This window comes from Rana temporaria, chromosome 2 (genome assembly GCF_905171775.1).
Source record: "Rana temporaria chromosome 2, aRanTem1.1, whole genome shotgun sequence".
In the NCBI taxonomy this organism is placed as follows: Eukaryota; Metazoa; Chordata; class Amphibia; order Anura; family Ranidae; genus Rana; species Rana temporaria.
The window spans coordinates 521,278,088-521,302,075 of record NC_053490.1 but is presented as its reverse complement, the minus strand read 5'-3'; the positions used below and the strand labels follow the sequence as shown (position 1 = coordinate 521,302,075).

Genomic DNA, 23,988 nt, shown 5'->3' with positions numbered 1-23,988 from the left:
ATTGGAATGCCCTTTATAATCCGGATACTCCTGTCCAACATTAGTATCTGTTCTCATAAAAAATCCATTTGGTGGGGAGCAGCAGTTTTAATAATGCCTAAATTGGAGTTCCACCCAAAAATGGAATTTCCACTCATCGGATTCCTCCCCCCCCTCCAGTGCCACAGTTGGCACCTTTCGGGGGGGGGGGGGGGGGATACCCTTCTTTTTACAGGTATCCTGTCCCCACTTCCAGGAGCCTGTGCTGCGGTCCTGGATGTCACTGCTCGGCTCCCTCCTCCTACCCCCACCGCCAGGCCAATAGGAGAGAGGTGCAGAGCCTCGCACATGCGCAGTAGGTTTCCCAGGGTGAAGCAATAAGGCTACACTGCCGAGTTCCTCTTACCCGCAATGGGGGCGGTGGCATCCGACAGCTGATGGAAACATCAGTTGCGGGTGCCGACATCGCTGGACTCCAGGAAAGGTAAGTGTCCTATTATTAAAAGGCTTTTAATTTTTGAAGAGGTGGGTGGACCTCCGCTTGAGAGTGAAACATTAAATTAAAAATTCCTTCACAGTCCAACTCCAGGAAATGTAAAGTCCTCTCTTGTAGTGGGGCTGCCCTCGCACTGTAAGGGTTAAGTTCTCCTTTAGTCTAGAGGACGGTAAAAGCACTTACCTAAACTTCCACTCCCCAGTCAAATGGCGCTCTCAGTGGACTGTCCTTCAGCATCTTCACGTCAAATACAGGGCTATGGTCCCTGCATCGGTCTTGATGTCAGAGGACCTTATAATGTCAGAGTATTGGGGAGAAGAGGCTGCAAGGAACTGTCTAGCACTGAGGATAATCAGGTAAGTAAAACTGCTGTTCCCAGTCCCCCTAGACATGAAATTAGAAGTACATTTTTGCAGTGTGTGTGTGTTGTCCCACTGCAAGGATTTTCACCTGTCCTGGAGTTCAGCCTTAAAGGGGTTGTAAAGCTTCGTGTTTTTTCACCTTAATTCATCCTATGCATTAAGGTGAAAAAACACCTTGCAGTGTCCGGCCCCCCAGCCCCCCGCTTTTCTTACCTGAGCCCCGTATCTCCGTGGGCGCGATTCCGCGTCACTTTCCCCACGGCTTCTCGGCTCTTCATTGGATAGATTGATAGCAACGCAGCCATTGGCTCCCGCTGCTGTCAATCAAATCCAATGACGCGACCGCCGGTCCGGGCAGGGCTGAGTTATACACTCGGCGGCTATGGATGCCGATTATATGACACCGGAGCGTGCCCGCAAGGGAGCCCCCTTTGGGAGAGAGCTTCCCAGAGGGGGAGTTATCTATTGCGGGGAGGGGCCGCGAGAGCCGCCGCGGGACCCCAGAAGAGAACGATCGGGGCCACTGTGTGCAAAACGAGCTGCACAGTGGAGGTAAGTATAACATGTTTGTTATTTAAAAAAACAAAAAAAAACATACCCATAGTAGCACTTTAAACAATAGGCCTGGGGGATTCCCTTACTCTGCCTGAAGTGGTGCATCTATAGGAGGTATACAACCTACTACTATAAAACTGAGAAGCCAGAAGAGTGGAGGAGGTTATAGCCATAGTGGGGTCGGGGATTGAGCAGTAGGCTTTCTTTGTATTTAGAGCTGCCCTGTGCAAAAATATAGAATGCTTGTATTATGTTTCTTATGTGAACTATTGCATATGAATACTTTACATGTACCAGTCAGAAGTAGAAGGTAGTTCGCACAGGTTTTTTTTGGAGGGCTCATTTACTACTTTACTGTGAGTAGCCTGTGTTGTGAATGGACCTGAACAGCAGCCTATCAGGATGTACAGAGCTGAGGAACTCAAGGAGGGAACAAGCCCTCCTGATACCACCAAAGATGTTCAACCCTGCCCTTCTATCATTCAAACATTTAGTAAATCTGCCAGTAATTGTTTATTTGTAAAATCAAGATTATATATTATATATATTCGCCTATTAAATATAGACAAAACCTGTAAAAACTGTTTGGGCAATACAGACATTTTTATCTTCACCATCTGACATTTCCAGGTGTGTACGTTTCTTGCCCCACCATGTGCCAGTCGTTATGTAACAATCGAGTGCTTAGGAGTCACTGCTGGGAACTGAATAGCTCCACTGTGCCTATAGCTACAGAGGTCTGTGAGTAAACAAAATAACCAAACTTGCAATTTGTATAAAGTTATATTTATTTAAGATTTTATATCAATTTCATGCAATCTCACACGTACATACAAAATGTTTTACCATTTTCAGGTCATTAAAAATATTTTTTGGAAATCACTGCTTAGCAGATCATTAAATCTTCAACATTTCTACTGTCGGTGATCACCTCTCAATTACTTTGAGGCAAAAGGGCGGGGGTGGTTGTCACGAGACCTCACAAAATACAACTACGATGCAATTCCTCCCTTACTTGTGATGCGTTCTTCATAAGTGTACTGCTTTCTGTTTTATGACCCTTTACAACACAACAGAATCATAAAAACATGTCAAGGGTTGACTTGTTCCCATTTTTTCCAGGAGACAACTTGACACAAGTTGATGAGGTAAGTGGTCTTGTGTCACAAGCTGATGAGGTAAGTTTTAAGAGAATTCCCAATCTAAGCAGTGTTATTTTGGAGACCCCGGCTCTAGTAGTACAAAGTTATGCACTCTCTAGTGCCCGGAGATGAGGTGCGAGGCCAGGCTGTCAGGTGACATTTGATTCCTGCAACTCTTGCTACATATAATAGTAAAGTAAAGCTAAATATTGGTGCAAATGCAAAATCTTCATCAGTAATCATGCACAATGATGAGAATGTAAATTGTATCTAAAGCCAAATATGCTTTTTTGGACAGTCAGGAAGCGTTTGAACCCGCTGTCAGGTGTATATATAGCCGTCTGTGTCCAACCTGGGAAGGATCACCCTCCATATTTGATCCAAGAATCATTATCATCAGGACAGATAGTGAAGGAAAATTCAAACATTTTGGACTAGCACCAAGAATAGAGGGAAAATCTTCCAATGAGGGCACTTGCTCTGGTGACAACTGTTTACTAGAGAAAACTCTTCCCAATGGTTTCCGGTGTCAACTGTCTACAGGAGGAAACTCTTCCCAATGGGTTCTAGTGACAACTGTCTATGCGAGGCAACTATTCCCAATGGTTTCCAGGTGACAGCTGTCTACACAAGGCAACTGTTCCCAATGGGTTCTAAAGCCAACTGTCTACGAGAGACAATTCTTCCCAATGGGTTCCAGTGACAACTGTCTACGAGATGCAGCTCTTCCCATTGGATTTCAGTGACTACTATCTATAGGAGGACACTCTTCCCAATGGGTACCTGCGCCAACTCTGTACGGGAGGCAACTCTACCCAATGGGTTCCGGTGACTACTGTCTACGAGAGGCAACTCTTCCCAATGGGTTGCGGTGACAACTGTCCACAAGAGGCAAGGCTTCCCAATGGTTTCTGGTGACAACTGTAACTCTCCCTAATGGGTTCCGGTTACAACTGTCTGAGAGGAAACTCTTTCCAATGGTTTCTGGTGACAACTGTCTTAAAGAAGCAACTCTTCCCAATGGGTTCTGGTGACAACTGTCTACAAGAGGAAATTCTTCCCAATGGGTTCCAGTGACAACTGTCTACGAGAAGAAACTCTTCTAAACGGGACACAGACAGCAAAAAAAGGAAAATAAATTGAAAGTGGTTTTACCCTTCCCTACTCTACTAAAAAAATGGACTTTAAAATAGACAGTCATTTTGCCCATCACGGTTTTGGTTCTAAGAAAAACCTCCCCATGCAGATACTCACCTACCACATGCTCCTCAACTACTTAGTGGGAGGCAATCCTGAATTCCAACAGTAGAAGATCTAATGCCTCTTTGTGCCCTTTACAGCAGCAGTCATCAAACCTGTCCTCAGGGACCACTAACAGGCTAGGTTTTACCTTGGGGAGATGCAGACTAGAATACTGCAATCACTGAGCAGCAAATGATATCACCTGTGATGAATTTCAGTCATCTTGCAAACCTGGCCCGTTAGTGGGCCCTGAGGACGGTTGATGACCACTGCTTTACAGAGAAGCAGTCAGGGGTTCAGCAACTTATATCATACACAGTGATGTGCAACTCAGCAAAAGAATTTGCTGTGTAATGTATGATCCACTGCAGCCCTCAAAAATTTGACTTGCCTGCTCGCATTTTGCGAGTGGATTTTGAGGGCTGGCGAGGAAGATCTGCCTGAGAAGCTGGGGGGCGAGCACCGCCAGCATGCGGGGTTGTATGGGAGTCCTTCTCCCAGCGCTCGTGGAGGGGAAGAGAGGAGAGAGGGCGGCCGGATCATCAGAGAAACGATCACAAAATAGGCAACGTTTCGAAGTCGCACGGGACCTCTTCGTCAGGCAAGTGGTCCTGTGCGACTTCGAAACGTTGCCTTTTTTGTGATCGTTTCTTTGCAATAAAATTTTCTGGACGTTTTTTTAAACGATCCTCGTGTGCTGGCGAATATATTTACATGATTGCTTTTCCAGTTCCCAGCTGGTGATCGCTTCAGCACCCTCTTTTCTTATTGGCTGCTCTCCAGGAAGGTGTGCAATTGGAATATTTATTGAGGCCAGATCATCAGAGCGCAGGAAACATCACTGGCGGCTTTCATTTTAATTGCCGTGTGTTCCCCACACTTGCTTTCACACACAGCCCCGCCCCCTGGTCCCGGGACTTTGATAGACAGATCACCCGTCCAATCACGAGTGATGTGTAACAAAGTTCCCCGGACAGGGGGCGGGCTGTATGTGACGGCGAGCGGCGGGAACACACAGCAAAATCGAAATGAAAGCTGTGATGTTCCTCGGTGCGCTCATCATCCACCCAGTAATCTCCTCTGTTCCTTGCATGAAGGACACAGATAGGCAGCATGATGGGCACAGATAGGCAGCATGATGGGCACAGATAGGCAGCATGATGGGCACAGATAGGCAGCATCGGCGGACACGGGCAGGCTGCATTGGTGGGCACAGATAAAGTTGTTAATATTTATTTTTAGAACTTAATTCTGCATAAAACATTTAAGTGTAATCTCATGAGATAATTTATGAGGGCGTGTTTAGGACGGGGCATGGTAGGGGTTTGGTGGGGCAACTGTTGGCGAGTAACCCTTGAGGCTTGTCTAGTAGCTCAGGACTTAACATTTTGAGCCCTGATCCACTGTATGCCTGGTAGGGACAGCTGTAAAGGTTCTGATCACATGCATGCAAATAAAGACTTATAGCTAGATTCAGTAAGAGTTAGGCCGGCGTATCAGTAGATACGCCGACCTAACTCAGAATCTGCGCCGACCTAAGTTTAAGTGTATTCTCAAACAGAGATACACTTAAACCTATCTAAGATACGAAGGCTTGCGCCGTCCTATCTTAGGGTACAATATTTAGGCTGGCCGCTAGGTGGCGCTTCCATTGCGGTCGGCGTAGAATATGTAAATCACTAGATATGCCTATTCACGAACGTATGCCCGGCCGACGCAGTACAGATACGCCGTTTCCGTAAGAGTTAGGCCGCCTAAAGTTAAAGATGCCCCCTAGGTGGTGTAGCCAATGTTAAAGTATGGCCGCCGTTCCTGCTTCGAAATTAGAAAATTTTACATCGTTTGCGCAAGTCGTCCGTGAATAGTGATTTACGTAATTTACGTCCACGTCGAAATCAATAGGACCGTGCGGCGTACTTAGCCGCAATGCACACTGGAAAATGTATGCGCCGTTCCAAAAAAACGTCAATCACATCAGGTCAAAGCATATTAACATAAAACACGCCCCCTCAGCCTATTTTGAATTAGGCGCGCTTGCGCCCGCCGCATTTACGCTACCCTGCCGTAAGTTAGGAGGCAAGTACTTTGAGAATACAGTACTTGCCTCTCTGACTTAAGGCAGCGTAGCGCAAATACGATACGCCGCCTTAAAGTTGCGGCAAACTACATGAACCTAGCTATTTGTCACTTTCTAGGTGCTGAAGCCACCATTCTGCTACCAATGATGTTTGAAAACAACCTCATAAGGGCTGGCCCCTCATAAGAGGGAATGAGGTAACACAGACTAGGTGCTGAGAACTTGAGGGATTAGCCAGATCTTGACTGCTATACCCCCCCATGTATCCAAATATGATTGTTTTCACTATAAGATTTTCAGAAGCTGTAATTTCCTATCAGAAATATACTGTCACCATCTTAACCCTTATTAATGTTAAAAGGTAATTCTCTTTACATTCAAGTTAACAAAATGAGACCATAAGACAGAAGCGTAGAGAGTATAAAACAGAAAAAAATACAAGGCACGTCGGTATTCTTCAATGGCTGGAAATTAATCCTCAATGTTCAGAGAGCCAAACCTGAAAGAGAAGAAAACATTTCAATATATCAGAATGCTCGGAACTTATTAGAGCACATCAGAAATGATCACAGAACATACAATCAATGGAATTGCAGAAGAAAAACTCCGAGCCATTCTGTGAAATAAAGTCTATGATATATGTTCTCGAATCGCCAGGTACAGATCCTTGGATCTACCGTCATTTAGGGCTCCAAGGATGCTGATCCCCAGGTTCCTTTAACCACTTCCTGACAGCCGTATGGCTTTATACGGCCGCAGGGTGGATCTAAATTCCTGGGAGGCTGTCTATATACGGCCAACGGCCTCCAGCCACTGGGGGGCGCGCGAGCGCCGCCGACGGTGGCGCGTACATGCCCACCGCATCACTGAGATGCCGATGCGCGTGCCTGGCGGCTGCGATGTCCGCCAGGCACCCGCGATCGGCGGTTACAGAGACAAGGAGGTGGATCTGTGTGTGTAAACACATAGATCCACGTCCTGTCAGGGAGAGAGGAGACCGATCTGTGTCCCTTATACATAGGGACACAGATCGTTCACCTCCCCCAGTCAGTCCCCTCCCCCCACAGTTAGAAACACTATGCAGGGCACACATTTAACCCCTTCCTCATCCCCTGGTGGTAACCCCTTCAATGCCAGTCACATTTATACAGTAATTAGTGCATATTTATAGCACTGATCGCTGTATAAATGTGAATGGTGCCAAAAATGTGTCAAAAGTGTCCGATGTGTCCGCCATAATGTCGCAGTGCCGATAAAAAAAAAAAAAAAAAAAAAAAAAAATCGCAGATCGCCGCCATTACTAGTAAAAAAAAAAATAAAAAAATGATAATTCTGTCCCCTATAACTTTTTTTGCAAACCATTCGCTTGTTGCGATTTTTTTTAACCAAAATAATGAAGAAAAATACGTATCGGCCTAGACTGAGAAAAAAAAATGTTTTTTTAAAAAAATTGGGCTATTATAGCAACAAGTAAAAAATTGTTCTTTTTTTTTCAAAATGTACGCGTTTTTTTTGTTTATAGCGCAAAAAATAAAAACCGTACAGGCGATCAAATACCACCAAAAGAAAGCTCTACTTGTGGGGAAAAAAAGGACGTCAATTTTGTTTGGGAGTCACGTCGCACGACTGCGCAATTGTCAGTTAAAACGACACAGTGCCGGAAGCTGAAATTTCACCTGGGCAGGAGGGGGGTATATGTGCCCAGTAAGCAAGTGGTTAAGCTAGTGCATTGGTGGTTCACTTACCTTTTCGATTTCCCCCATCATCCGAGCCGTTCTGGCTGGGGATTAGTCAGCGTGCTCCCCCCTCCCTTGGGCCTACATCCCCGCGGGGAGACACTGTAATCACAGCGTCTCCCCGCAGGGATGTAGTCCCAAGGGAGGGGGCGAGCACGCTGACTAATCCCCAGCCAGAACGGCTCGGATGATGGGGGCAAGCTTACTGAGGAGAAACAGGAAGTGAGAAATTCAGACAAAGAAAAAAAACATTTTGAAAGGGAAATGGAAGGAAAAGGGTAAGTGAACCAACAATGCACTAGCTTAAAGGAAGCCATTTAGAAAATAAAAAAGAACCTTTATAACCCCTTTAATGTCAGTGTTACAGCACACAAAGACGTTTTAGACAACGGTGGTCTTGTATCTACAGTATGTAGTAACCATTTAGGGAAGAGCCTCTCCTGCTCCAGCATGACTGTTCCTTGTGTACAAAGCCAGCCCCATATAGACATGGTTTATTCATTAGTTAAAGAGACCCTGTCACCAGACCATTTGTTTCAGCAACAGAGCATACAGTGCTGTGAATATGTTATTGCCCCCCCTCCCCCCGCTAAATCATGAATGAACGGTGCATAACCAACTTTTTGGGGAAAGCGGAGTTAAACTGCACGTGCCACACCCCAGGCCTGATTACTGCCGGACCTGTTTAATGAAGAAGTCACTAAAATAGAAGTCTGACAAAGTGAAGCATGCCGCAATCTAAAGAAATTCAAGAACAGATAATAAATAAAGTAACTGACAGGCAGGGCCGGTGCTACCAGTAGGCAAACTAGGCAGCCCCCTAGGGCACCTGGCCATTGGTGCTCCTACTCTTTTCTCTCTGCAGCAAGCAATTAAATCTCAGCATCAGCAGGCAGCCAACGCTCCATTCGCACATAGTATCAGAGGTGGCGGTGAACTGTGTCTGTGTCCAGCTTCCCGAATGAATGGAAACAAGCAAACATTCATTGATGTGTGCTGGTGAGGCTGCACTGATGGGCGCTGGTAGGCTGCACTGATGGGCGCTGGTAGGCTGCATTTGATGGGCGCTGGTAGGCTGCATTTGATGGGCGCTGGTAGGCTGCATTTGATGGGCGCTGGTGAGGCTGCATTTGATGGGAGATTCACTAAAAAGGTGGGGTATACATGGGCAGGGCAAAGGGGGTGGAGTCAGGGGTGGAGCATCAAAATTAGGGTGTCAAAGAATCCTTGTATCAGCCCTGCTGACAGGTATGTCTGGAAAGGGTTACAAAGCCATTTCTAAGCCTTCAGGACTCCAGCGAACCACGGTGAGAGCCATTATCCACAAAAGGGGAAAACTTGGAACAGTGGTGAACCTTTCCAGGAGTGGCCGGCCAGACCACTTTGTTCACACTATCGGCTGGAGGGAGATAAAACCCTGTTGTCCGCTCTTTAGCTGCAGGGGCAGCAGTCAGGTATGTACACATGCTGTGGCCATGATGCTTTGCGATGAAGCAGGAATTACACCCAAGAGGTCCATGGTAACTAGAGGAGCTGCAGAGATTTACAGGGAGTGGGAGAATCTGTCCACAGGACAACTATTAGACCCCATTCACACTATTGTCTTCAGATTTACCAAAACCGTGTAGTGCAAGGGCATACAAATTGAAAATCTAATAGTGTGTATGGGGCCTTCGTCGTGCCATTGCTGAAAAAAAGCCATAAGAAGTCCCATTTATAGGAAGCCATGTGAGGGACACAGCAAACATGTGGAAGAAGGTGCTCTGGTCAGACGAGACCAAAATTGTACTTTTTGGCCTAAAAGCAAAACGCTGTGTGTGGTGGAAAACTAACACTGCACATCACCCTGAATACTCCATCCCCACCGTGAAACATGGTGGTGGCAGCATCATGTTGTGGGGATGCTTTTCTTCAGCAGGGACAGGAAAGCTGGTCAGAGTTGATGGGAAGATGGATGGAGCCAAATACAGGACAATCTTAGAAGAAAACCTGTTAGGCCTCGTACACACGATAGGATAGCCAGAGGACAATGGTCTGAAGGACCGTTTTCATCGGTCAAAACCGATCGTGTGTGGGCCCCATAGGTTGTTTAACCTTCGGTTAAGAAAAAAATAGGAACTTGCTTTAAAATTTAACCGATGGACGCCTAACCGATAGGGCAAAACCGATCGTTGGTATGCAAAAGCATCAGTTAAAAACCCACGCATGCTCAGAATCAAGCCGACGCATTCTTGGAAGCATTGAACTTAGTTTTTTTCAGCACGTCGTTGTGTTTTACGTCACCGCGTTCTGACGCGAACGGTTATTTAACCTATGGTGTGTACGCGTGACGGACCATCAGTCAGCTTCATCGGTTAACCTAAGACAACGGTCCTTCAGTACCTATCGTGTGTACGAGGCCTTAGAGTGTGCAAAAGACTTGAGCGGAGGGTCACCTTCCAGCAGGACAACGACCCGAAACATACAGCCAGAGCTACAATGGAATGGTTTAGATCAAAGCATATTCATGTGTTAGAATGGCCCAGTCACAGTCCAGACCTAAATCCCATTGAGAATCTGTGGCAAGACTTGAAAATTGCTGATCACAGACGTTGTCCATCCAATCTGACAGAGCTTGAGATATTTTACAAAGAAGAATGAGAAAAATGTCCCTCTCTAGATGTGCAAAGCTGGTAGAGACATCCCCAAAAAGACTTGCAGCTGTAATTGCAGAGAAAGGAGGTTCTACAAAGTATTGACTCCGGGGGGTGCGCCATACAAATGTACCCCCCACTTCACATATTTATTTGTAACAAATGTTGAAAACCATTTATTATTTTACTTCCACTTCACAATTATGTGCCACTTTGTGTTGGTCTATCACATAAAATACATTTACGTTTTTGGTTGTAACATGACACAATGTGGAAAAGTTCAAGGGGTATGGATACTTTTTCAAGGTATTGCATGGATACTTTTTCAAGGTATTGCATGCAGTTGAGGTGTGTTAGGCTGCATTCACACCTGAGCGTAGCGTTTTACCGCGATTTTTTACTGCGTTTTCCTGCCATATTTGCTGCGTTTTTTTACCCCGGTTTTTGTTACCGCGTTTTGTCATGAATTTGGACAGGTCTAGGGTCACCAATGTTAAGAACAGAAAAACACCCAAATCTGCCTAAAAATAAGTCCCAGAACTTGTTTGAGCTTCAGGTGTTTTTGAACTTCTGGCTTCAGGCGTTTTAGAGTGGAGATGTGAACCATCTCCATAGAGAATATTCAATTTTTTTCCCCTCCAGCGTTTTGTAGCTTAAGGCTTCAAGCTACAAAACGCCCAGGTGTGAATGGGGTCTTAGGGTGGGGTCAAATGGGTTAAAACAGGCAGCGATAGATAGGGGATGATACAAAGCCTCTTATGCTCTCCGAAAAGCAATGTGAACACGTATCTCTCTTCAAAGAGCAAGGCGCTCGTGCATGAGCCCTTACTGCCCGTGCTTTGAAAATAAATACAATGGGGAGTAGTTGAGTGGTTTAGAGAAAGAACACTGAATAGGATCGACACCACAAAAATCCTACATGTTCTCAGTCCACAATAGGAAATTAGATGCCGAGTGGTTTATTTGTATTTTTCTGTGCTGGTAAGATATTTACAGGAAAAAAACATATTGAAATGTGCATGCGTTTTAAAAAAAATAAAATAAAATATGGGAGTACTTTACCTTGACATACTGTATGCATTAATACCTTCATGGGCTTATGAATTTGCTCTCCACGTCCTTTCTTGTATACACCTCCACTTCACTCTTGTTTACAGATCTTAATGGACATAGCCAGTGGAACAATGAAATGATCTCTAAACCTTTTTATTATCATCTCATTTCTTTATCACTCCCATAAACCATCGATAAAAAAAAAAACGGGAAAAAAAAAAAAAAAAAAAAAAAAAACACACCTTTATCTCAACAAAGACAGTTAAAAAAAAAAAATACATGAAGACTTCAGAGATTTGTATTGAAAACTGTTCTTGTTGAGGCACAAATGCTTTTATTGATATTATATAGGAGGAAAATAAAGACATGAGATAATGATAAACAGGTTTTGGGATCATTTTATTGTTCCCATGCCTAGGTCTTATCTTTTAGTTCCAGCACCTATGCACACAGCCAGTTCCATAGAGGCTTGGTTTGATGGTTTTGGTGGGGAGGAACCCAAATGGCCTTCACAGAGTCCTGACCTCAACCCTACTGATCACCATCTCTAAAGACCTGGTTTGAGGAGTTTGGTGTGGAGGAACCGAAATGGCCTTCATAGAGTCCTGACCTCAACCCTACTGATCACCATCTATAAAGACCTGGTTTGTGAAGGCCATTTCGGTTCCTCCACACCAAACTCCTCAAACCAGGTCTTTATAGATGGTGATCAGTAGGGTTGAGGTCAGAACTCTATGAAGGCCATTTCGGTTCCTCCACACCAAACTCCTCAAACCAGGTCTTTATAGATGGTGATCAGTAGGGTTGAGGTCAGAACTCTATGAAGGCCATTTCGGTTCCTCCACACCAAACTCCTCAAACCAGGTCTTTTTTTTAGATGATCACTAGGGTTGAGGTCAGGACTCTGTGAAGGCCATCTTGGTTCCTCCACACCAAACTCATTAAACCAGGTCTTAATAGATGGTGATCAGTAGGCATGAGGTCAGGACTCTGTGAAGGCCATTTCGGTTCCTCCACACCAAACTCCTCAGAGTCCTGACCTCATGCCTACTGATCACCATCTATTAAGACCTGGTTTAATGAGTTTGGTGTGGAGGAACCAAGATGGCCTTCACAGAGTCCTGACCTCAACCCTACTGATCATCTAAAAAAAGACCTGGTTTGAGGAGTTTGGTGTGGAGGAACCGAAATGGCCTTCATAGAGTTCTGACCTCAACCCTACTGATCACCATCTATAAAGACCTGGTTTAAAGAGTTTGGTGTGGAGGAACCGAAATGGCCTTCACAGAGTCCTGACCTCAAGCCTACTGATCAACATCTATTAAAGCGGTTCTCCACCCTAAAGTGGAGTCCCGCTGATCGGAACCCTCCCCCCCTCCGGTGTCACATTTGACACCTTTCAGGGGGGAGGGGGGTGCAGACACCTGTCTAAAGACAGGTATTTGCACCCACTTCCGGCCACACGATACGGGCAAAAGACGGGCATTCCGTCACATCCCGTCTGTCGCCCATTGTGTGCTGGGAACACTCGGCTCCCAGCACACAGCGTGTGAGCCAATCGGCGGGCGCAGCGCGACTCGCGCATGCACCGTAGGGAACCGGGCAGTGAAGCCGCAGCGCTTCACTTCCTGGTTCCCTCAGCGTGGATGGCGGGGGGAGCAGCAGAGTGACGAGCGATCGCTCGTGCTCTGCTGCGATCGGCGCTGGACTCCAGGACAGGCAAGTGTCCTATTATTAAAAGTCAGCAGCTGCAGTATTTGTAGCTGCTGGCTTTTAATATTTTGTTCCCATGGCACATCCGCTTTAAGACCTGGTTTGAGGAGTTTGGTGTGGAGGAACCAAAATGGCCTTCACAGAGTCCTGACCTCAACCCTACCGATCACCATCCATAAAGACCTGGTTTGATGAGTTTGGTGTGGAGGAACCGAATTGGCCTTTATAGAGTCCTGACCTCAACCCTACTGATCACCATCCATAAAACAAAAAAAAAAAAAATCACCAGCGCTAAACAGTGGCGGAGGGCAGTCCAAGTGGTAGTGGGGGGTGGGGCACAAAAATCCATGGGGAGATTCTCACTGAACCCAGTGCTGCTGGAATACCGTAGCTTAGGACACAGGAATATACAAAAACACAAAAATCCAGCGCTCAATGGGCAGGAAAAAGCAGACTATATAAATTGCTGTTAAAACGTTGGCCTTCATAGAGTGCCGACATCAACTCTACTGATCACCATCCATAAAGACCTGGCTTGATGAGTTTGGTGTGGAGGAACCGAAATGGCCTTCATAGAGTCCTGACCTCAACCCTACTGATTACCATCTATAAATACATGGGTTGAGGGTTGATGAGATTGGTGTGGAGGAACCCAAGGTGTCTGCTCAGAGCCCTGACCTCAACCCCATTGACACCATCCATAAAGACATGGTTTAATGAGTTTGGTGTGAAGGAACTTGCATGGCCTGTACAAAGCCTTGACCTCAACCCTACTGATCACCATCCATAAAGACATGAGTTGATGAGATTGGTATGGAGAAATTTGAGTTGTCTGCTCAGAGCCCTGGCCTCAACCCTACTGGCACCATCCATAAAGACACGGTTTAAGGAGTTTAGTGTGGAGGAACTTGCATGGCCTCTACAGAGCCCTGACCTCAACCCTACTGAACACCATTGGGTTGAGTTGGGTTGAATTAGAAGCTGATTGCGAGCCAGGTCTTCTCATCCAACATCAGTATCTAACAAAAAAACTTTCTTGCTAATTGTGCCCAAATTCCCTCAGACACACTGCAAAATCTGGTAGAAAGCCTTCCTAGAAGTCGGGAATCTACAAATTTTGACCATCAAGCAGGGGTGCCAAACTCAATTTCCTTGCAGGCTGCATCAGCATTATGGTTGCCCTCACAGGGTCAGTTGTATCTGTAAGGCTAGATTTACACAGCACCCTCCGCCCCAACATCAGGTGTAAAGAGCCCCCTCCACCATTAGAAGACAAGAGTCCCCCCACCCTCCCTCATATCACATGTGCTGATGGTGGGAAGAAGCTGGGGGCAGAACTGGAAAGCAATAAGTGCAGGGTCTGGAGTCTGCCGAATGCGGAGACAAGGGGAAGCGGAGATGGGGGGGGGGGGGGGTGCTGCGACTGCACAGAGAGGCACAGAATCTGTAGGAGTTCTGTCCTCCTCTCTGCGGACTGAGAAAGAAGCATGCATGCTCTGATTGCGCGCCTATCGCGTCCAATCATAGCAGACGAGGAGAGGGCGAGAGAAAACATCAGTTCAGGAAGAAATGGAGGACCCCGGACACTGCTCACAATCACCCGCTGCCCACCTGAGACAAGGTAAGTGCCGGGCACAGTGGCAGCATTTGGGGCACAGTGGCAGCGTTTGGGCACAGTGGCAAAGTTTGATGGGCACAGTGGCAAAGTTTGATGGGCACAGTGGCAGCATTTGGCGCACAGTGGCACAGTTTAATGGGCAAAGTGGCAGCATTAGGGGCACAGAGGCAGCATTTGGGGCACAGTGGCAACATTTGATGGGCAAAGTGGCAGCGTTTGATGGGCACAGTGGCTGCGTTTGATGGGCACAGTGGCTGCGTTTGATGGGCACAGTGGCTGCGTTTGATGAGCACAGTGAGGCTGCAAATGATGGGTGTTTTTTCCAGAATTTGCACCCCCCCAAAAATTTGGAGCACCAGCCGCCACTGGGCATGAGGGCCACATGAAATAGCCTGGTGGCCCAGATTCCGCCCGTGGGGCTTGTGTTTGACACATGTGCCACAGAATATATGTAAATAAATGCGAAGCTTTGAGTTTTAACATCTCTTCCTCTGCACATTACTACTGTAGTTCTCTTATTAAAGTTGCACATTGAAATGTACTTTTATATTGTGTTAAAGATTATGTGAGATTTTAGTGATTGGGTATACATTTACTTTAACCCTTCTAAAAATAAAAAAATAGGATTGCTCCACTTTCCAAAAATCAGTCACCTAGTTTCGTCTACCTAAAATGATAAGCTGCCTAATGCATTAGCAGCTTTTCAGACAAAATATTTCATCTTCCCAGAACCCAGAGCAGATGCATGCTGGGTAATAGAGAGTGCCTTGGCGAAGCATCAGACGCGCTCTTCAGAAGGTTTGCTCCGTCTGCGAGAATCCTGCCCTCCAACACAGCGGGAGGTTAGCGGTAATGAAATATGTAGCAGACCTGCATGCATGGCGAGAGAACTGCTCAAAGCAAGATGGCACGGAGGGGGCAAATAGAAAACTAGAGCTTTGTCTTGACCCAGGGGGCGAGTGCCTTGGCATATTGGAAGATAAGACAGGAGATATATATATTATTGAGAGTCTCCGGGCCTCTTATCACTGTGTCTGGCTTCAAAGAGTTCACGAACTTGAGAGCATCAAATAAAAACTACATCTCGGTCTAAAAAAAAAAAAAAAAAAACTTAAAATGAATGAACCTTCCACAGTAAGACTAGGCAACCCGAAGTCCTCCACTTCTTGAGGCATGACATTTCCCAGCATGCTTTGTCATGGTATGTGGCCACATGGAGTTGGGAAGACATGTAACCAGGACACCTCTATTATTATCAGAAGTATAGAAGGCGAGAGGCAGAACGGGATCGGAGTCTAGATATCATTTGTTCACAGCATCTACTAAATATCCAACGCACTTCGAAGGTCTCGCAGGGTTTGACAAATTTGCTTGGAATCTAGGAGCCAGCTAAAAAAGTTAGGAGCCAGAAAACGCGCCCCCCGTCCCGACGAGCTTGCGCGCAGAAGCGAACACATACGTGAGCAGCGCCCGCATATGTAAACTGTGTTCAAATCACACATGTGAGGTATCGCCGCGATTGGTAGAGCGAGAGCAATAATTCTAGCCCTAGACCTCCTCTGTAACTCAAAACATGCAACCTGTAGATTTTTTTAAACGTCGCCTATGAAGATTTTAAAGGGTAAAAGTTTGTCGGCATTCCACGAGCGGACGCAATTTTGAAGCGTGACATGTTGGGTATGAATTTACTCGGCGTAACATTATCTTTCATAATATTAAAAAAAAAATGGGGATAACTTTACTGTTGTCTTATTTTTTTTAATTAAAAAAAGTGTATTTTTTTACCAAAAAAGTGCGCTTGTAAGACCGCTGCGCAAATACAGGGTGACAAAGTATTGCAACGATCGCCATTTTATTCTCTAGGGTGCTAGGATAAAAAATATATATAAATGTTTGGGGGTTCTAATTAGGAGGCAAGAAGATGGCAGTGAAAATAGTGAAAAATGACATTAGAATTGCTGTTTAACTTGTAATGCTTAACTTGTAATACTAACAGCCACCACCAGATGGCGCCAGCTCACACATCTGGTGGTAAAACTTGTAATACCAACGGCTCACCACCAGATGGCACCAGCTCACAAAAAAAATGTTTTGTTTTTTTTGCCCACCTTCCAAGCTAAGTCGCCAGGACGCTATTTCTAGTCGCCATGGCGACCGGGATTTGTCGAGCCCTGTCTTAGAAGCACCCTATATTAGGGCTTCAAAATGTTGGATGGGAAAAGATCCAGACAACAGGAGGTAAGTCGTTCAAGCGCACAACTAAACTTGTCCAAAAAAAAAATTTAAAAGGAAGGTCCCCGAGATAGAAGAGGTGTTCTACTCACTCCTCCGGTGGCCCCGAGTCTTCTACTTCCCTTCCGTTCCCTTGGTACACCTCCGTCACATTCATCAGCATTCAACACTAAAGGGTCTATTTATCAAGCATTGAATCTGACATACAGCAAACATTCACTCCAGGTGCATGCGTTTAACCTTTTCGCCGCCAGAGCTGGCATTTCTTTTTTTTCATACACATGTTTAACCACTTCCGGACCGCCGCACGCCGATATACGTTGGCTGTTCGAAGAGGGATCTCTTTGTTATGGCCGCAGCTAGCTTCCATAACACAGGTATCCTCCTCTTCAGCCGGCGGTCTAGTTTCAGATAATGGTGGTCTCTGCGGCAGATTCGCTGCGAGATCACTTTTATATCGGCAGCGGGAGAGGGGCCCCGGGAGGTGATCGGGTCCTTCTTGTGGCTGGGTAGGGAGACGAGTAATGGGAAGATGGCCCCCACCCGTCTCCATACCATAGCAGGGCAGAAGTGACATCAGAATGGCACTTCTACCCATAGCTCTTAAAGGGGTTGTAAAGGTAATTTTTTTTTTCTTAAATAGCTTCCTTTACCTTAGTGCAGTCCTCCGTCACTTACCTCATCCTTCCATTTTGCTTTTAAATGTCCTTATTTCTTCTGAGAAATCCTCACTTCCTGTTCTTCTGTCTGTAACTCCACACAGTAATGTGAGGCTTTCTCCCTGGTGTGGAGTGTCATGCTCGACCCCCTCCCTTGGACTACAGGAGAGTCAGGACGCTCTCTATGTTGCAGATAGAGAAAGAAGCTGTTTGTTAGTGGGCGTCCTGACTCTCCTGTAGTCCAAGGGAGGGGGCGAGCACGACACTCCACACCAGGGAGAAAGCCTCGCATTACTGTGTGGAGTTACAGACAGAAGAACAGGAAGTGAGGATTTCTCAGAAGAAATAAGGACATTTAAAAGCAAAAATGGAAGGATGAGGGAAGTGAAGGAGGACTGGAAGCTATTTAAGAAAAAAAAAAAAAAAATTGTACCTTTACAACCCCTTTAAAAAGGGACATTTTTTCTTCTTCAAATGACAAATGTATTTATTTATTCTTTAATTGCATTTTAGTGTAAATATGAGATCTTTTTTTACCCCAGATCTCATATTTAAAGAGGTCCTGTCATGTTTTTTTTCTATTGCAAGGGATGTAATAGGAATAAAAGTGACAAGTTTTTTTTTTTTTTGTTTTTTTTTAAGAACAGTGTAAAAAAATAAAAAAGGTAAAATACTAGGGCTGTTACTGATCAAAATGTTTCTGTTCGATTAATCTTTTTGTTTTTTAATCGATTAATCGACTAATTCGAAAAAAGATTTTGATCGATCAAAAAAAATTAAGATTAATCGATTAATTAAAAGTTAATTTGCACAGCCCTATAAAATACATTTGAAGAGATAGATAAGTATTTTCTATTTGGTTATTTTTGCGATCTTGAATAAAATGTATGTAAAGTCTGAAATGTAACCATTATCCCGATGGAGGAATAAGTGAATTATGTTACTATGCTACTTTGTTATACTGAGGATAGATGTATGGAAAAGGTCTTGAGACTCACCTTCCTTTTTGTTCTGTTCCAATAAAGGAAAAAATAAATAAAATGTTTTTTTAAAATAAATAAGAAAATTGAATTTTTTTTAAATGTGCCCCGTCTCGACAAGCTTGCGTGTAGAAGCGAATGCATACGTGAGCAGTGCCCACATATGAAAACAGCGTTCAAACCACACATGTGAGGTATCGCCACGGTCAGTAGAGGGAGAGCAATAATTCTAGCCCTAGACCTCCTCTATAACTCAAAACATGCAACCGGTAGAATTTTTTAAACGTTGCCCTATGGAGATTTTTGAGGGTAAAAGTTTCTGGCCATTCCAGGGCTAGAGGTCTAGGGCTAGAATTATTGCTCTCGCTCTAACGATTGCGGCGATACCTCACATGTGTGGTTTGAACACCCTTTTCATACGTATGCGTTCGCTTCTGCACACGAGCTTGGCGGGATTTAGGCAGCTAAAAGGACCCGGCCAGTTTTTGCGATTCGGCAGTGCGTCGCTTTAACTGACAATTGCGCGGTCGTGCGATGTGGCTCCCAAACAAAATTGGCGTCCTTTTTTTCCCACAAATAGAGCTTTCTTTTGGTGGTATTTGATCACCTCTGCGGTTTTTATTTTTTGCGCTATAAACAAAAATAGAGCGTCAATTTTGAATTTTTTACTTTTTGCTATAATAAATACCCCCCCCCCCCAAAAAAAAAAAATTATATAATATATATATATATATATAAAAATGTTTTCCTCAGTTTAGGCCGATGCGTATTCTTCTACATTTTTTTTTTTTTTTACGAAAAATATCGCAATAAGCGTTTATTGATTGGTTTGCGCAAAAGTTATAGCGTTTACAAAATAGGGGATATTTTTATGGCATTTTTATTAATATTTTTTTTTTACTAGTAATAGCGGCGATCATCGATTTTTTATTGGTACTGCGACATTATGGCGGACACTTTGGACACTTTTGACACATTTTTGGGACCATTGGCATTTTTATAGCGATCAGTGCTATAAAAATGCATCTGGCAGGGAAGGGGTTAACACTAGGGGGCAGGGAAGGGTTTAACCTCTTCCATACCGGGCAGTTATACACACTTCCATACCGGGCCTATTCTGGCACTTCTCTCCTACATGTACAAATCATAATTTTTTTGCTAGAAAATTACGCAGAACCCCCAAACATTATATATGTTTTTTTAGCAGACACCCTAGGGAATAAAACGACGGTCATTGAAACCTTTTATCTTGCACGGTATTTGCGCAATAATTTTTCAAACGCCTTTTTTTGGGAAAAAAATTGTTTCATGAATTAAAAAAATTTAAAAACAGTAAAGTTAGCCCAATTTTTTTGTAAAATATGAAATATGATGTTACACCGAGTAAATAGATACCTAACATGTCACGCTTTAAAATTGCGCACACTCATGGAATGGCGCCAAACTTCGGTACTTAAAAATCTCCATAGGCAACGATTTGAAATTTTTTACAGGTTACCAGTTTAGATTTACAGAGGAGATCTAGTGCTAGAATTGTTGCTGGCACTCTAACGCACGCGGCGATACCTCACATATGTGGTTTAAACGGCGTTTACATATGTCGGCGGGACTTGCGTGTGCGTTCGCTTCTGCGCGCAAGCTACCGGGGACAGGGGCGTTAAAAAAATTAATTTTTATTTCTTTTTTTTTTATATACATTTATTTCTTTTTTTACACTTTTTTTTTAAATTTTTTTTTTTTTTTTATCACTTTTATTCCTATTACAAGGAATGTAAACATCCCTTGTAATAGGAATGTGTGTGACAGGTACTCTTTATGGAGAGATGCGGGGTCAATAAGACCCCACATCTCTCCTCCAGGCTGGAAAGCATGAAATCGGTGAAAAAAAATTCACCGATCTCATGCTTGTGGTTGCTTAGCAGCCGCAATCGCGGCTTTGTTTACTTACGGGGACCCGGGCGTGACGTCATCACATCGCGCCCGGGTCCTCCGACGGTCATAGAGATGACTGGTGACCATCTGGTCACCAGTCATCTCTATGCTTCCTGCCAGCGCCGGACGATTCGTTCTCCGGGCCCCCGATGGCACGGGAGAGCCCGGAGAAGCACCGGATGGCGGCGGGAGGGGGGGGGATGTCCCCTCCCGCCGCCTGTAAGAACGATCTAGCGGCGGAACCGCCGCTATGATCGTTCTTACGTTGTGCAGAATCGCCGGCAGTTTAGAAGGATATCTGAATGATGCCTCTAGCTGCAGGCATCATTCAGATAACCACCCGGAAAGCCCAGGACGTCACATGACGTCCACTCTGAACGGCAGAAGTTCTTTGTGGACGTCATTTTACTATGGGCCGGTAGGGAAGTGGTTAAGTATGTTCCCTGGGTGTGTTCTAACTGTAGGGGGTCCTGGACTGACATGATACATTGTATGAACAGAAGATCAGCATTTCTCTCCCTGACAGGACCGGGAGCTGTGTGCGTAACGAGCGATCGCGTGTGCCCGGCGGCGATCGCGCCAGCCGGGCACGGGAGCGAGCGCTCACGCGCCCCTAGTGGCCTGCGCGAGAGCAGACGTATAGCTACGTGCTCTCGCGCAGGGGATCCGACCTGCCGCCGTCGAAATACGACGGCGGCTGGTTTGCCCAACCAATTAAGGCAGGGCAAAAGGGGCAGCTGTCATTGTTGTGGGGTACAAAGCAGCAGCCTCATACTTGAGAACTGTCCTGCTGTAAATTCCCTTGAAGTTGTAGTCTTTCTCCTGTGTCCCAATATGAAGTGCTGCCACTTATGCTGCCCAGCTCTGCCCTATTGTTGTGCACAGATGACTCACCTGCAGACCCTGTGTAAATATCCTGTATTGATATGTAAATAGCGTCGGCAGTCGCATGTAAATAGCTGCAGGCCGGAGGCATACATATGTAAATAAAGGTGGCATTCATATGTATATTATGTCCCCCTAAGGATCCACCATCACCTATACTGAATGCTGCCCACTGGGGAGGTAAAGGGACATGCTTGAAAGTCCTGCCTGCAACTGTGGTTATTAGGCCTACCATCAGCATGTTCTGCAAAGGTAAGCAAATTGGTGGTGGTGGGGGGGGGAATGGGGAGGTATTGTGGGGTGTGCAGAGATAGGCAGATTAGGAATTACAGTCTGCGGTGCACAGGTGAGCAAGAAGGGGGGATGTATGGAGGTAAGGAAGGTGGGTGCTAAGATGAGCAGAGGAGGCAGGTAGCGTTGAAGGGGGGGGCTTGGAAATGGAGAGGATGGGGGAGGTTTGGGGTGCAGAGGTTAGCAGGGGGTTTAGGATGCAAAGATGTACTGACAGGGTTGATAAAGATGTAGGCAGCGTGTAGGACAGCCCATTCATTTCAATGGGCTGCTCTATGCGCTACAAAGTCCATAAACCTTTTTCAAAATCACACAGTGCCATGGCACATCTGATCAGATGCGTGAGGGTGGCATTAACAATTAATGGCACTGCTGTGTATTTGCGAAAGGGCAGCATGTTTCTGTGGTGTCAGGAAAGCGATTTTGCATGTGTTCCCGACACACAAATGTGAACGCAGGGTAGATGTCTCAGTGGTCAGTGTAAATCTTCTCATTACATTGGGGCTTGGTGTACAATCCTTTCATTTACACTAGTGGCCAGTAAGAAGGTCCCCCTTACATTGGTGGTCAGTGTAAATCCCTCCTTACATTGGTGGTCAGTGTAAATCCCTCCTTACATTGGTGGTCAGTGTAAATCCCTCCTTACATTGGTGGTCAGTGTAAATCCCTCCTTACATTGGTGGTTACTGTGAATGCTTCTATTACCTTAGTAACCCCCCAAATAAATAAACCTGTGATATATCTGAAAATATGAATGTATAAGAAAACAGACCAGTGATATGTCTAGAATGTTAAAGACCATATAACTCTTATGAAAAAAGCAGAATCAAACTTTTAGGAGTTATATGGTCTTTAACATTATAGACATATCGCTGGTCTGTCTTTTATACATCAGATGCAGTACCACCGGCAACCACTGGGTGGCGCATGGATACACACTACAGTTGTACAGAACTGAGAGAAAGAAGGCCACGCCCAGGCATCCATCCAGCGGCGCAGGCTGCTGACGTTGGTTCCGATATCGGTGCTGGTTACGTGGAACTGGCGGTGAGATAAGAAAAGCACCAGTTACTTACCGGTAGCTGGATTTATGTAAAGTCTTACAGGACGGCACGCTGAGGATTCCCTCAGGGTGCCGTCCTGGAAGACGACTTGAGAAATCGCTAGTCACCCAGCCTGGAGATTGCGCGTGCGGGGGGGGTTCGGGGGACCGGGGCGACAGGCCGTGAATCGAGATCTTATCTCGATTAATCGTGCAGCTCTACACTGATCCCAAGAGTCCTAGGATCCCTGGGAGTTTTCTGTCTATGGATGGCTCCACTCACCTCCCCAGTCCAGTATTACTGTACAGTAATCTCTAGCAACCAAATCAACAAAAATAAATCATGTGCTGTAACCTCTAGCAACTAATCAGTGAGCTGTAATGTGTATTGTAACCTCTAGCAACCAGTATGTGAGCGGTAATGATACACTGTAACCTCTGGCAACCAATCGCAACCTAGCTTCTATTAATTGTATGCCTCAGAGCAGGTGAAGCTTGAGAAATCATGTGCAGTAACCTCTAGCAACTAACCAGTAAGCTGTAATGTGTATTGTAACCTCTAGCAACCAGGTGGAGTGCAAAATTGCATGGAGGGGGGCGCCCCCAACATTTTTCTTGCCCAGGGTCCAATCAATGTTAAAGACGTCCCTGATGGGAATATGGTACAGCAAACATCTACACATGAAAGAATTGGAAAAATCTTTGACCTGCAAGTGGTCATTCCTCCTCACTGGCAGGTCATAGCTCAGGCCTGGAGATGAGACAATTGTATTGATAGAAGATATACACTCACCACGGTTTGGCCTTGTAGTACTCGTCCGGTGTCACTGTTTTAATTCCACCAAAGTAGTCCAACACCCAGATGTTGGTGATGTTGAGTTTGGCAAAGAACCAGTTGTGGTCATGGGGCCATTTGATCATCTCTGGGTGGCGGCTGAACAAAGCGTGCTTCGCTGTGGCATTTTCCTTCCCGTCCACCTGCATACAATTACATTCAGACGTCAGGACATCATAGTATGGAATGACAGCTGTACAAACACAAAGACCCCCATACACACCATAAGATTTTCTGCCTTCAGATTTACCAAAACCATATAGTGCAAGGGCCTGCCTGATTACATACAAACTAAAAACTTCACACCCGATCGGATATACCGACAACAGTTGTCAGACGGACGTTTTTGGTGGATAATCCATCGGACGATTGTTGTCGGAATTTCCGACGACAAATGTTGGATGGTCATGCTCTCAAATTGTCCAACAACAAATGTGTTCCTTTGGATTATCCGATCGTGTGTACACAAATCCGTCTGACTAAAATCCAAATACAAACACGCATGTTCAGAAGCAATGCTAACAAT

General features: G+C 45.3%; 1 protein-coding gene across 1 annotated transcript in view; it reads right to left on the bottom strand.

The window, feature by feature from the left end:
• Positions 1–6,186: 6,186 nt before the first annotated feature.
• Positions 6,187–23,988, bottom strand: part of CREG1 (cellular repressor of E1A stimulated genes 1) — a 39,249-nt gene continuing 21,447 nt past the window's right edge. The window contains exons 3-4 of the mRNA XM_040339078.1: positions 23,421–23,605; positions 6,187–6,352 (exon numbers count right to left, since the gene is read on the bottom strand). Coding sequence (XP_040195012.1) covers positions 6,325–6,352; positions 23,421–23,605 — 213 coding nt within the window. The 3' untranslated portion in view covers positions 6,187–6,324. The remainder of the gene's footprint in view (positions 6,353–23,420; positions 23,606–23,988) is intronic.